Source organism: Nanorana parkeri, unplaced genomic scaffold, assembly GCF_000935625.1.
Source record: "Nanorana parkeri isolate BGI_ZX_2015 unplaced genomic scaffold, ASM93562v1 scaffold771, whole genome shotgun sequence".
In the NCBI taxonomy this organism is placed as follows: Eukaryota; Metazoa; Chordata; class Amphibia; order Anura; family Dicroglossidae; genus Nanorana; species Nanorana parkeri.
Genome location: NW_017307039.1, coordinates 815,256 through 830,879, shown reverse-complemented (window position 1 = coordinate 830,879; position 15,624 = coordinate 815,256). Strand labels below are relative to the sequence as shown.

General features: G+C 38.5%; 1 protein-coding gene across 1 annotated transcript; it reads right to left on the bottom strand.

The window, feature by feature from the left end:
• Nucleotides 1-423: 423 nt before the first annotated feature.
• On the bottom strand, nucleotides 424-15,460 carry LOC108793659 (leukocyte elastase inhibitor-like). Its single transcript, XM_018564665.1, has 8 exons — nucleotides 15,326-15,460; nucleotides 14,570-14,663; nucleotides 13,903-14,099; nucleotides 7,709-7,846; nucleotides 6,653-6,770; nucleotides 2,856-2,998; nucleotides 2,250-2,417; nucleotides 424-828 (listed from the first exon to the last, which is right to left on the bottom strand). Exons 1-8 carry the CDS (start codon nucleotides 15,458-15,460, stop codon nucleotides 424-426), a joined length of 1,398 nt encoding a protein of 465 aa, XP_018420167.1.
• Nucleotides 15,461-15,624: the final 164 nt, after the last annotated feature.

Here is a 15,624-nt window from a genome sequence, read left to right as displayed (position 1 = left end):
TGAAATATGATATATGTTTTGAGGTATATATTTTGAGTATCTACAGCTGAGAGATGGTCAAATAAGATACATTTTCATTAACAGGTAAGGTATTTGAATGCCTTTTTAAGGTTTAACTGCTGAGTTTAGTGTCATTTTAAAGCTTCATGTTGCAGTATACATACTTACAATACTTAATACAACTTAAATGTTCTGTGGGGTGAAGAACTGACAACTGTTAATGTGTAAAGATATGTTTACTGTTTACTTGATATTTTGCCCAAATACCCACAGGTATTGTATTCACTGTACTTATGCACTTTTAATCCCAATTATGATATATTTATACATTTTTTTTCTTTTAAGGTGAAATCTGATTTACACATGTTATTTTAAAGTCTAGGTTATAAATTCTTTCTTTAATTTGTTCATTAATTCTATCATCTACGGAGAAGTGAAGGCACCAAAAAACAGGATAGCTTTGGTCTTGTTATGCCGTATGATAAACAGGAAGGGGTGATCTGCCTTAACTTTTACCACTATGGGGCCTGATCTGACAGTTGCAATAGCCCCAGTAGCTGCTGCAGCCTCTGTGCCCTCTTCATTAATGTCCACAAACACTTTGTGAAATATTTGTGACACATAAAGGTTGCCTTTCTCTGATATTCCTGTCAGATCAGCTTTTTCTGGATTAAAGAGATCACTCATTCCCATTTTGCTCAGGTATGACTTCAGGTCATAGTTCTCTTCAAGACGAATACGTGGGAGTTCCAGCTCCACTTCAGTCAACATCATCCCATCAGCACTGGTCCACTCCTTCAGGTTCACATAGTTGAGTTCTTTTTGCAGCTGTTGATGATTGGAAAATAAAAATATAGGTATGAGCACTTCAATTAATATGCAATAAAATTGAGTTGCAGAACATTAAACCATGTAATCAATATAATAATTATCACCTTAAAGTGGAACGGAACTGAAAGTTAATATTTTCTGTGTTATAGAGGGCATCTAAAATTGTTAATTGTGTCTGAACAAAACCCTGAGAAATATAGCTTTTGCCCACAATTTATTCTGAAACATAGCAGTGCACTTTCTGGGTGCCCAGACGCTCCTGTGCCTATAGTATTATTACTGTATATCTTCAGTGTAAGATCTCAGGTAGTGCTCCTTCCAAGGACTGTAGTCATTTTAGATTTTAACTGAGATGTGGTGGTATCACTATTGTGTTGCTCACTGTTCTCTTTTCTGGAGACTCTGACATGAAGAAGCAATGTCCTGCCTCAACCACCCTCACACAAAGACACAGTGGAGAACTAGACATGGTAATACAGTAATGGAGAAAGATTAGCAAAAAGGAGACCACAGGCAATACTGATGACTAGTCCTCTGCCTGCTTTTTTGTGATACAGCTTCCAGACTTAAGTCTCCCTTTAAGCTCAAATGGGATAATTTGATAAAAGCGTTACTGCGTGTGTTATGTGTTACACTATAGGCTATTTTTATCACCTATGTAGATACACCACCTTAGTAAATCTATAAAAGGGGTTACCTCACGTTATCAATACAGATATCACCTGCGTTATTTCTTGCAGTATTTTAACAATTGTTACCATCAAAAAGTGTGTTGAAGTCAGTTTTTTACTCCGTAACCATTTTAAGGACTGCCAGATGTACTGCTGCAGCCATGATCTTGGTATCATCTTTTTCAGCAGGCAATGTTTGTTAAATACAACTGATCTGAGTTGCTGTACAGCAGCTTGCTAATGTGCTGCCTCCCCGTACCTCCACAATGGTTTTTGGGGTCCCAGGCTCCTCTCGGGGGTCCAGGATCACAGCAAACAGTGTCAGTATGGAGAACAGGAGCAGGCCAATGAACATCCATTCCCCATCTGCTCTGTGATCAGTGAAGCAAGGAGCACCGTGCTCTCAGTGCTTCCTGCTTCAGAGCTGTCAGAAGCCAGTTACTTAGGCAATCAAGCACAGTCCTGTGCTTGAGTGTCTGTATTGGAGGGCAGAAGAGACATCAGGGGTCTAATTGATCCCAGATGTCTCCATAAAGAGAACCTGTCACCTCCAAACACTATCACAAAGAGGATTGTTATCCCCTTTATGATAGAAATAAAGTTAAGAGAAAAAAATTAAAAACTGGTAAAAAGTAATCAAATAAATGAAAACCAACCCTGATGCCCTCGCCATCTGCAAGCAAATAAACATGTGCGTGTAGGGCATGCACGTGTACATAAACAATGAATTATAACTAAATAGCTCACCTTTTCCAGTCCAGTAGTGTTATCCTTAATGTCATCTGGCAGTAAAATGATCATACTTGTTTCTTTATTAACATAAGGGAGTTCAAGCACCTTTGTCTCAAGCTCTTCGATGTAGAACATATTATATTTGTTTCTCTGAAACATCATTGGTACCATTTTAGTTTTTGTCTGTATAAAGAGAAGATATATTTATAAAGGTGGAGCACACACATCATTTAAAGTGACACTAAACTTAGTTAAAGGAGTTAAACCTTAAAAATGCATAAAGGTACCTTACATATTAACACAATTACTTCATTATTACATACACATTTATTTTTGTTTCACTCAGATGTAGATCATTAAATCATCTCTGAATTGGTGCTGACACTGTCCTTCCTTCTGTGTGTGTTGTAAAGTAGCCACCGCTCCAAGCTCACTCTCGTGAAGGACTACAATCTCAATACAAATTAGTAAACTGAAAATGATGCATAAATAAGATACATTGTTGTTACATGTTACGGTACTTGAATCCATTTTTAAGGTTTATCTCCCAAGTTTATTGTCACTTTAATGTCTTCACACGCAATGTGTATACAACACATTTTTATGAAAATGCTTCCAAACCTTGCTCAGCCTGAATGGTTTTTGTTCTGTGTTTTCTTCAGGAAATTTTACATCCCAGTTTCCTTTAAAATAGAGTGCGTTCACCAGGACTAACTTTGTTAGCGAGTCAACTGAGTCTTGAGGCAAAAGGTCCTTTATTTTGCCTTGAAGGTAAAAAAAACAAAAAAAAAAACATTGATGGGCTTTTTAATTTAACCACAGTTACTTTTTACATTAATAATGGTTACAAAGTGTCCTATATCATCAGTGCTTCCATGCAATTTAATGAAAATCATACAAATTTTGTGTTGACAGTCACTACTCCTCTGCTAATGCTGAAGAAACTGTGTGTTGCAGCACTAGGACTGCTATCTATATAAGAGGTTTTGTAGGTATGTATAAAGTGTATCTCTAAGCAAAACTTTTTTTATAGTCTTGGGGAAGTGTTAGACCCTCTTTCAAGTTTTTATTACTGTGTCCCCCCATTAGAGAGATCCACCACTAATTTTCCTGGTGATCATTATCACTAAGAAAAAAAGTGAGGGAAAATCCAACATAGAATTGAATTATCAATAACATTTTACACATAAAATCCCGTAGGCCAACTGTGATGGTCGTGTTTGGTTGTCCTCCACGCATAAAAGTGAGGGAAAATCCAACATAGGAATGGTTTATCAATAACATTTTACACATAAAATCCCGTAGGCCAACTGTGATGGTCGTGTTTGGTTGTCCTCCACGCATTTATTGCATGTTTGTACATTGTTTAGTGTCACTTTAAACACTTTACAACCATTATGTTTACAAAAGTCCATTCCCACATCAACATATTCTTCATATCATCATATTCTACACTTCATGCAATATGTAACTTGTTTGTGGATAAAATAGCTGAAGATACTTGGAAGTATCATGTTTTAACATGCAACAGGCAGTTTTCTGGTGGCACACATGATGCAATCTATTTTCAGACTTTATGCCACGTTTGAACATTTATAAGAAAGCATATCCCGTACCATAGATCAAAAAATCTTCCTAAATTGGAAATAGAAATATGAGTTAGACTATGAAAAACATAGGATGTGGAAATAAAAACTAGGCTTAATATGGAATTTTCCTTTACAAATAATAGTGAATAGCAAGAGGATGAACTTAACAAGGGAATAGGCACAATGAGCACTAGGCTAGAACATAAGGTCTATTATTATTATAAGATATTTAAAGCATATCCGAATTCTACATTTGTGTTCAATTTTTGTACATTGAGGAACTTACTAAGGGAATAGGCACAATGAGCACTAGGCTAGAACATAAGGTCTATTATTATTATAAGATATTTAAAGCAGATCCGAATTCTACATTTGTGTTCAATTTAATCAAAATATGTAGGCTTTATAGAAGGTGGTCAGGGATGAAAAAGGCTTTCTAAATGTACCTGTTGGCTTTATTTAGCTGGTTGCATGACAATATAGATCAGAGTCTTGAGACATAAAGCTGCAGTACACTTAGGTGCTGATATCAGCAGAGTCTTCACTCAGAGCAAGTGAAAGAATCGACACTGTCACCCATAATACTTCCGCAGAACCACTACAGATCTTGTTGTAACCCATTGCAAAGTTTAGGCCATATGTCACTGAACAGGAGTGCTAGGGGATCTGTTTAACAAAACCTGGCAGGTAAATTTGTTTAATTTGCAAAAACCCCTACCAAACACCTGTCCTAATGACTCCATAACAGGAAATTAGGCTAAATGTTGGGGAATCTGAAAATAACGTTTGTAGATTACAAAATATAAGTACAAATAGGACATTTGGCAGAAGTGACAGTAGGGATTGTGTTTTGTTCTCTGTTTTCCCATACCCAGTCACATAGCTCCTAAATGTTTTCTATACAGTGCTCTAATTGAGGCTGTATATTCTCTTTTGAGGACATTTTTCACCCTACATGATACTGCTCCACAACTTATATTGCTGCAGAGCACACCAGCAGAGATGGAATAAAGGTGATCATGCCCAGTGAGTGACACTCCCCAATTTCCAGTGCTTGAGTCATGCTGATCTTCAGACAAAGAATAGAATTCTAGGTGCACACTGACCATTGTTATAAAGCTGCCGATCCTTTCTGTTCAAACTAAAATCACATATTGGAGAAAATACTCCAGCTTATCTCCAGGCAAACAGCTAAATACACAGATGACATTTATATTTGCAGACATCTCAACTCTCCCGGGTGTTCCAGGAGTCTCCCTCTATTAGATAGCGGCCCCCGGACACCCAGGAGAGAAACATTTTCTCCCGGAAAGGTTTACGCAGAGTAAACCTTTCCGTGCTGTCTATTTTTTTCTTTCTGACATTGGGGCCGCCGGCCGCTGTCAGTCAGAAAACCCCAAAAAACAGCATAGTAACTAATCGCTAGATTGCTATTGGTTATTTCAATTTGCAATAGCCAATAGCAGGCTAGCTATTGTACCTGCCCACTGCTGTCAATCAGTTCCTGAAGTTCTCCATCAGGTTCATCTCTGCTAACTGACAGCATTAGCTTCTTTGCTATCTGCCATCATTTCAGGAGGGTGCTCTCTTCCTTGTTGTGGCACCCCCCCCCCCTGCGGGGGGGGGGGGGTTAACAGAGGGCACCTCCCTGAAATGAGAGGGGCACCTCTCTGAATGTATTTATTTCAGGTTGGGACCCTGGTAGTTCCGCAAGTGCCTGGCCTCCTCTGTTGCCGGACTGGTCGGAAGTGACGTGAGGTCACTTTCGGCCGGCCCGAGATCAGAAGAGCAGCGGCGCCGATGGGGCTCCAGCCTGCTCTGATACCGCTGGATGCTGGGGCCCGGCGCTGCTAGGGCCAGGCCTCTTTCGGTGCTGCGTGGGGCCCAGCCGAACCCTCACCTTTCACCGTCGGGGGGGACATAGATTAAAGTCACTGTGTCCCCCAATATCAGTTTTAGTTCTGCTCTACAGGAGCACTCTGAAGAAATGTAAATGTAACTTATCTGGAAACTGTTGCAAGCCTGTGAGCAGGGGCGTGGTTGCAACTGTGCCTTTCCCCAGCTAATTAAAACTTTTTCTACATGGAGGCATGTTGTCTGCATTTTTCAGTGAGCTCACCTAGGTTGTCACTATATCCAACATTTTAAATAAAGTAGGTGTTATGCTATAAAATATATAAGGATTCCATTTGTTCATATTCAGAGGAGCTTTTGACCAATGCTTAAGGAAGCTTAAAGTAGAACTCCAGGAATTGTAGTTCTATTTTATTTTTAGATTATATTTTTAGATTTTATTATTAGGGAGTCAGGGACAGCACTGTCCCTGACTTCCTCCTCAGTCTAACACCTGAATTAATTAATTAATTTTCGATTCTTGGAATCTATCTTATAGAAATTCTATGCACTTTTGAGATTTAGATATCACTGTGACTGTTATATGTGAGGCACTATTGCTCAATATCTGATTTATACACTTTTGCACAATTTGAGATTATTTTTTATATGTCAACTGTGTTACACGGAGTTGATTCACTATTTGGTGACCCTGAGCGCTGCACATTCAATTACATACAGTTACTGTGTTATACTGATGAAGGGGTCTACATCGTCCTGGATGGTCATGACCCTAACCCTCTATCCCTGAAGTTCAGCAATAAAGTCTCTTAGCAGTTATCTGCAGTCTGGACTTTGCTTTGTCGGTCGCCACAGAGGGTGGTAAGAGCTATTGGGATATCCAGGTTGCTTAAAATAGACAGACAGGCTATGGAAGACCTGTATATTACCGTGGCCCTTTCGAGGGAAGCGCTACACTAACATGATCAAACTTACTCTCTGTCTGCTCTTCCACCCAAGTATTAATCTTGTTCCTGACATCTTCTGCTTTTTGAGCGAAGTCCACAGCTTGTATTTCAGCACGAAAATGTTTCTTAATTAGTTGCTGGTATTGCTAGGATAAATGGAAAATGATTAAATACATCAAAAGCAGCACTCTATGAACAGCAGAGCCACACAGTCACTGTTCCCGAAGCTCTACTTTAGTTCTTTTGTATAAAACAGCGAACTGTGTGGCTCTACTGTTAATAAAGTAAGTGGATTAGGAAAATAAAATGAGTAGCAATGAAGGCCCTGTCCTGGTGAAACCTCTCTCAGGGTTTTATTGCTGATTTGTCACCATTGGTGAGATTTCCCTCCATTTCCTTTGGTTACTGGTGCTACACAGAGCAGAAAGTAATAGTAAAAGAGCACACTTTTACTGTTTCTTTATAAATCATCTGCCCAGCGTATGGCTGGGTGAATGCCATTCACATGGCAATACCACTACTAGATGGCGCTGAGGAGCATCGGAATTCCATCTGGTGGCGGCAGTGCCGTGCAAACGGCATTCACCAGCTATACGCTGGGCCGAAATTGTATATATCATCCCCATAGGGTTAGGTAGGGTATGATCTGGTGTCTTTTGGGCTTTTTTTGATGTGTGCTTTTTTTTGTACTTTCTATTCCAGGTACTGATGGCATCAGGAATATAAAAACATAAAATCTTCCTACAGGGGACACCAGAAATAATAACACCTGATCGCATGCCCAAAATGTTTTCATTCTATCCAAAACTCAAAATGAATAAAAAATTAATTAAAATAAATGTTTATTTATTGCATTTATATCACATAGCATTTTGCACAGTGCTTTCCAGAAAGCATAAATCAATTTCCAAATGGGCTCACAATCTTGCTTTGTTTCAGAAGCTGCTGTGGTGGTACTCTGCTTCTTTACTTTGAATTATTAGTCCCAGCAGGCTAGTTATACAGTGCTACAGTTTTTAATATACAGGTTCCCCTTTTATTACTTCATTTAAATGTGCGTGTTGGAATCTTGAAAATGCCTTACCTGAACAATATGGAAGCTCTTTTCACTGTATAGCCTGTTAGCGGTTTTCAGAATAAATTGATTCCTGCGTTGATTGACATTTGAAAAAAGCTCTTCAAAAGCCCTGGGGATGTTTTGTATATGTACAGTGCCTGTATTCTGTGGACAGAGTTAGTTTTAACATTTGCTTTAATTCGCTTTCGTTCATTTTTTAAGGCGACATATTGTACAACATATTGTACATCACATTAGATAACCATAGCAATAACAATAGACAGATTTCTCAAAAGAATAGAAATCATAGGGATGTGAGTCATTTTACCAATGTTAGTGATCAAGATAAAGAAAAGATAATATGACCAATTTCAACATGACATTTTCATTATCAATGTTATGTCATTATCAATGGTATGGCATCAAATGGATATTGATAGCAAGCAGTGGAACATATGAGGCAGAAAAGATTAAAACAAGGAAAAGGGAGGATATGAAAATAATCTGAAGGCATAGTATATCCTCTTATTGTGTCACATTTAAAGGGTTGTTAAAATTAAAAGTTTGCTTTAAAGTGTAACTACACTTTAAAAAAATAAAAATGAAAGAATCTGTAAAAAATGAATATAACGTATATTATTGTCACACACGGCAGTTTATAATTTTATGTTATTAAAGATTACCTTTCCATTTAAAACTGTAATGCTCTAAATTTGTAAAAAAAAATCAGTGCAATATGGCGACCTGCAGGCGTTCTGTACACAGCTGGTGTACAGAACAACCTCAGAAATGTCACTTACTGCTTTTGTGATTGGCTGACTGATTTTCCCAGAAGTCTGCACTAAGATAAAAGTATAATTTTTGGCATTCCTTACAATAGGAATTTCATTTTTGGCAAGATACTACCTAAGGGTTAATTACTACTAAAGGGATGCAGACACTGCAACTTTCCCTATTATAACCCAGGAAGTCCACCATCTGATTATAATGAACCCAGACCCTCCCATTCAGGAATCAGTTTGGAAAGGACATGCTGCAACAAGCAGCTTTTTCTTCAGAACAGATACAGGTAGGGAACTGTAAGAAAATTTGTTAAAAATCCTTGTATAGAACACCGATCACCCAGAGGGGTAAATACTGGACTTGCTGAAATGTTCTTAGCCTGCAAATAAAAACCAATGCAGTCACCACACCTCAGGGCTGGAATGCTTATGGATATTCAAGTATTTACATATTGTTAATAAGCAGTAAATTAGATTTACAACAAGCCATCAATGATCTCTGTAGCTGCAGACTCTATGGGAAAATTCATCCTTTCATTTCACGAGAGCAGGACTGAAGTTGTTTCAATCTGGTATCAGTTCTCATTCCTGCTCCCCTCCAGTACACTTGCTCTGTGTTCACACAGAGCATTGGGAGGTTGGCAGGCTGCCAACTGACTGCTGATAGGTGGAGCAAGTTTAGCTCAGCTGCTGAAAGTGAAAGAGCTTCCTCTGTAAGCTTGAGAAGCAAACTCCACCTTTGTGACCATGTTTCATGGTACACCCATATTTAGGTTGCAGCCAGGGCCAGATTCCCCACAAGGCCACCGAGGCCGTGGCCTGGGGCGGCAGGGAGTAGAGAGGCAGCACATATGATACTGGTCCTTTACATTTTTTAGGAAGTTCAGCTACCTGAGGTCCTGAGCTTGCTGGGAGCCCCACACCCACCAGCACATTCCTGGAGCCCAGAAAAAGCCAGCCGGATGCCACCGGTTCAGCCCTAGAGAGCCCAGCAGCTGCATGCAGAGCCCTAGGGTGAGACCTGCACGCATCCCTGGTGAGACCTGCACGCATCCCTGGTGAGACCTGCACGCAGCCTTGCTGAGACCCAAACGCAGCCCTGGTGAGACCCAAACGTTAGCCTGGTGCGATCTGCACGCACCCCTGTATAATTGCTGTGTAATCATAGATTGATGGAATCTGTAGTCCTCTATAGCCAGTTGTCATTCTCCATTGCTGTATAATTAATGAATATACAGCAATAGAGAATGACAAACAGCAATAGAAGACTATAGAGGGGGGCGCTTTGAGGAACCTGGCCTTGGGGCAGCTCTTACTATAATAACAGGTATTTTTCTCCATGCAAGACTCTGGTTGGATTTGAATTTAGTGTGGCTGTGCATGGCTCCACTGGCACAGCCACTTCATTTTTTTCACTCATAAATTCACAGTGTGAATGAAAAGACTACAAGGTCCATCTGTCCCCCATGACAAAGGGACTTGCAGTTCTCAATGGAATAGAAGCATGGCGACGTCACCACACTTGTAGTCTATTGATTCCTTCCTCCAGCCATGTAATCAAAAGCCCATACCTAGGTACAAACAGAGGTTGGGAGAAAGAGTCTGCAGTCAACTGGGAAATGCACCCAAAATTTGCTGATCGTAGTTGCAATTCTGGATGCAATTGTTTGCAGGTATAAATCGGAAACTATTATTAAATGCACATTTTTTTCTTTTTACAACGTGGACATTTATTAATTTTTTGGAAAAGGTAAAATATGCCTGCAGGTCAGTGAGGTCTTGTTTTAAAGCTTATTTACTGCTTGTTAAAAATATATAAAACAATTAAAAGTCCAAAACTTGTACACTTTTTACACTGCATTTTAAGGGGTATTATCAAAAGCTGCTATCAACAATTACATACAGTATGTACCGATATTTGACTTAAAGTGTTGTGTGCTTTTTAAATACAAAAATACAGTATATACAGATTCTGGAGCTCTCTCTATATTGTTATACTTTACCACCTTACCTTTTGCCTGCCAACATAACTGAAATAGCAACCTTGTGTTCAGAAAGCTTGCATTTATAAAAAATACTTTTAGTTTGGCACTAAACAGTATCGCTTTTCGCATTTTAGTGTATTGATTTATTTCAAAAAGACTTGGCTGCTGCTATTTGCCAGCAACGCATACAGGAACAATGCTACAATGTGAGCAGTTATGTCAAAAATGCACATTGCTGTCCAATACTACTAGAACAGAGATGTCCACGAGCGTTCTGTTACTTTACCTTTTGCTTCGTCTGTGACATTGAACAGGTTTGTTTTTCTGGAGCTTTCTTGAAGTTTAAAACCTATAAAGATGATTTTTTTGGATGAGATTGATGCAGAATGGAAAGCATAATGTACAACAAATAAACTCAGTTTTCCACTGCAGCGTATAATTAACATAAGGGCCTGTATAGACGGCATCAGTTTGACATTGTTTTGAGAAGCTTCTGAGATTATTCAAAATTCATTGTATGGGAATGCAAAACCCACTTGACATGAACAAAAGCCCATTGACACAGACCCTAACTGGTGAGATTCATGAACATTTTTGCATATATTTATTAAGGAGGTGATTTATAAACCATTTGCATAGCGAACAGCTATGCAAATAAAATTCACAGTACATTGTGGCCACTAGATGGAGCCCAGGTGTATAGGAATTTCCTATGCTATCTTTATTTCCTATCTCCAACTAGCTGTCTGGATTTCCACTGGGTACATTTCCAGTCACCTCCGGTTACAGTGATAGGGTGTCAGGGAGACAGGAAGTGATACAAAAAACCCCATCTCTTATAGGGAGAAAGACAGGAGCAAAAACTATTTTCTAGCAGAGCGGGGGAGGGTTAGAACTTCTCCGCTCTGTTACAAAAATGACTTATATATTGATTTTGAAGTTGTAAATGATTGCACAATTGTGTGGTCAAATACCATTGAGTGATACACAAATAAGATACATTTGTGTTAATAGTTAAGGTACTTGAATGTATTTTTAAGATTTAACTCCTTGTGATTGAGGTGAAAATTCACTTTGCAAAGTATACCCAGTTACATGCAAGGAAGTAAAATAACTGTATCTTTCCTTACATGATTGGATGATAGAAGTCAGCAGAGCTTCACCTCATTCACTAAGCTAAAGGAAAATTCCCTTGCAAAATAAACAGCCTATTTCCCTTCAGTAAATCAACCCCACTGTCTTCTGTGTAGGTGCAAGAATGGCTAAAGACATGAGAACATGCTTCCAATGCCTCCTGCCTGAGCCTGCTCAGAAAAACAATGAATTGGCCAGGATCTTATTTTTTCCACCTAACACTTTAACTTTCTCTGCAAAGAGCTCCTGCAAAGCTCCACCCCATTCTTCTCCATAGGCAAGTCTGCCTGATGTAAACCTGCTTGTTTGTATGACCGTTGTTCATAAGAATGATCTTCAGCATTAGGATTGCGCATGCACAGTCGATCACCATCTAGACTGTGTAGGAACCCTAAAGTAATGCTGCCCATTCAGCAGTGGGCTTTACAGAAAAACTGTCCCATTTCCCTGAGTGGGCAAGGTCATGTTATGAAAATTCAAAAAATATTATTTTAAAAAGGAATTTTGTTTGTTTTGAATATGTAACGCACATACCTTCATGGGGTAACATAAAATAAGTCAGTAATTCAGTAAAGAAATTACGTTTCTAGCTTTAGTGATATAACTTTCCCAGCATGTTGGAAAACATTATGCCCTGATGTTAAAGGGATATTAAAGTCAAAAGGATTTTAAGCTATTTCAAATGCTGATGAAATCACTGACAATGGATGATGCTCATTGATGTTTAAAAGTTTGAGTTTCCTGCAGAATCAGCTGGTCCAATGAGCACTGGTCCTGACTTCCTGTTTTAGTGGCTCCTTTTTCAAGCAGAGTGCTATGCAGTCACACTTGTGTGTGCTAGTAAGCTGTGTGTGTCTCCACAAACACACAGACACAGCAAATTGAGCTACTTCCATCCTCCCTGGCCCTCTCTCCTCCCTACTCCAAGCTAGTAGACGAACAGTTGCTGCAGTCTGCTCTGCCCTATGTGATCCTGCACCAGACAGGAAGTTCAGTGAACCTTAGAGACTTGGAAGCAGCTGTTCAGAAACCTGATGATTGTAAGTATTTGGGCAAAAAAGTAAAGCAATGCTTTGCTGGGCAATGTATATTTATTTAAACTGGATTAATTATTGAAAAAAGTTTACTATTACTTTAAAGTCCATCCAGTATAGCTTTAGAGAGTTTTTGAGTGGGGAAAAGTGAGAACTTCTGTCAGGTCTGTATTGTTGTCTATGACTCCGACGGGTAGATTTTTGCTCACTTTATGTCCTCTTGATACCCCGTATCATTGGGACAGGAAAACACAGTTCTAATGCTTTTCCACTGAACAAGAAAATGTGTTTGTGTTGCTGTATCTGTCTCTCTATTCAGGTCTACTGTACAGAGACTGATACCAGGTCAAATTCAGGTCTGCACTGCTTGTGCTTAAAAATTGTTTAATTTTTTTTCTATCTGCTATCAGAAATAAGTCAGAATTATTTATCTCTATACTTGTTATGGGTAAGTGACTCAAAGCACTGAGGCCAAGGCATCAGCATGGGAGTCAGGTAACTAGCATTCTCAAACAGAGAGTTCAGCAATGGCAACCTTCATGGTTTTTCTCATGACAGATTCTATTTAATGTTAATGTGATGTTTTTTACTGTTCTTTGCACTGTTGGATATATAAGTGGAAGAGGTAGTGAGGAGCACTACACTATAATATTCCACAGAGTGGTATGTAACCTAAACCTGATAATGGGTCATAACTGTATTTTAATTAACAACTGAAGAGGGACTAAAGAGGAAGAGAGACAAGCTATTGCTAAATACAGTTTAACTATTAAAAGCTGTATCCTGTTATATATTTCAATAAGAAAGCCTAAGGCAAATCCAGTGGATAAACCCAATACAGCTAAAAGAAATGATGATGTGCAAAGTGTAGTGAACCAAAAATCATCTATTATCTGAGCTTGCTATAGTACCTGGTTGCTATAACTTACAGGAGTTGCACTTAAACCTTGTCTTACCTAATATGACCCTAGTTTGTTAATTCTAGAAGTGCTGACCACAGAACAAAAGGGTCTTCAACAATTGCTTGTTTGTGACTATAGCAGTTAGGTAAACCTAAGGCAAGTCAACTAGATGAATCCAATAAGGCCAAAAGAAATAATGACATGCAAAGTGCAGTGACCCCAAAATCATCTATTATCTGAGCCTGCTATAGTACCTGGGTGCTACAACTTACAGGAGTTGCACTTTACCCGTGTTTTACCTTATTAAACACTGGTTTGTTATTTCGAAAAGTGCTGACCACTTTAACAATTGCTTGTTTGTGAATTTGGCAGTGAGGTACTTACTTCAGACATCTGGACTTCTGTATTGCCTTTAGTACCAACATAAACCATGGTCACAGCGGCTGCAATACTCCATGGAGAAAATGCTATGTTTTGGTCATTGTCTTCAATAAGCTTCTGATAAAGCTTCATGCAGACTTCATTGTACGATTTAACCAATGCTTCCATAGTTGTTTTAAACTTCACAAAATAAAACTGTCCTCACGGGAGGAATAAATTTATCTGCAAAATAAAATAAAGTAAAAAAAAAATCTCCACCATGCATATGCTGTGTTTTACTGTAGGACTACTAAAATGTGATGGGTTACTTTGGCTTACTACTCTAAATTCATGTTCATTGCATCATGGACTTCCTTAGTAGGTATTTTTTATATTTTTCCTGCTAAAATGTTGAAACTATTAAAATACCTACATCTGTATAATACATCTAGACTGCAATTTTAAGTATCAACATAGCATAATATGTTCATCTCTAGTCATATTCTATATTCTACAGTTTACAAGATTCACTGTATGTAGTCAATAACATTATAAAGTACCTGGTATGTTGAAGTTCTTCAGAGCTGACTGTTACATTGCTAACTACACCCAAATATATACTATACTTTCAACATCAATTAAAGCAACAACTGTTTCCTGAAATATTTTAATCCCCTGCCTCAGCACGTACCTTTTACTTCTTGGCTCACAGGAAGCAGATTTGCCAACACAATTGAATCACAAAAAAGCTGATAGGCATGCAGCACTAAACATGTCTTTGCAAACTGTGGCAGCAATAAAAAATTGTGGGAGGTGGATAGGAAAAATACAGAATGTTTAAGTGTACTAGAATAGGCATGTCTCCTGCTATTGCTAATCATACACCCTCTATTGTAATAAGATGACAAAGCTGTCAAAATCCAGCAGTGTCCTCTCAAGAATGTACTAAAGTTAGAAAAACTTTAAAGAGAGAAGAGAGACAGAGAGAAGCCCAAAGACAGTTTGTATTCCAAAGCCAGTTACAGAATAATTACTATTATGTTGGTCGAGCACCTTTCCTGTCAAATTTCTCATTTTCCTTACTAGCCCTGATTGCCTTTTTCTTCCGTGGATACTGTGGAAACAGAAACAATCCAGTAATTCAGAATCTGGTTTAGTGCACTGTTTGCCTATTGTATGGTTTGAAATGTAAAGCTGTGACATGATATTATGCCAGGAGTGTTTCCCTGGTGCATAGACAATGGTTTTTAAATTAAAGGATTAGTCCACCCAAAACCATTATTTTGAGTTTTGGTAGATGAGGAAAAGTTAAAGCCCAACATGAGCCAAAACCTTTTTTATGTTTTTGTTTTCGATAGACTTAGAATAGATTCTTCTGAAAAGTTTTTAGTGCTTCTTGTTGTGCTAATAAACCCCTAAATTTGGAATACAAATTATGGCAGTATACCTGGGCACTTGCATTGTCTGCTGCTTCTTCTTCAAAAGCTTTCCTTTCTTTTTGATTGGGGTTTAGAGTAACCTGTTTTGAGTAGTTTAACCACTTGAAGTCCGAGGTGTTAAACCACTTTCCTATCCAGGCCATTTTTCAGTATTCAGCGCTGTGGTACTTTGACTGACATTTATTCCGTCATGCAATGCTGTACTGAAATTAATTTTATACAATTTTTTGGGGGACACATAGAGCTTTCTTCTGGTGGTATTTAATCACCATTAGGGTTTTAATTTTTTACTATATTAAGGAAAAAG

What these genes read in the sequence shown, in the direction of transcription:
- LOC108793659 (XM_018564665.1), bottom strand. Translation starts at nt 15,460, where the DNA reads ATGGCCTGGATAGGAAAGTGGTTTAACACCTCGGACTTCAAGTGGTTA. An exon ending in CAGACAATGCAAGTGCCCAG is followed by an intron (nt 14,664 to 15,325) that starts GTATACTGCCAT and finishes TTGCTGCCACAG; the next exon opens with TTTGCAAAGACATGTTTAGT. An exon ending in TGTGAGCCAAGAAGTAAAAG is followed by an intron (nt 14,100 to 14,569) that starts GTACGTGCTGAG and finishes TCCTCCCGTGAG; the next exon opens with GACAGTTTTATTTTGTGAAG.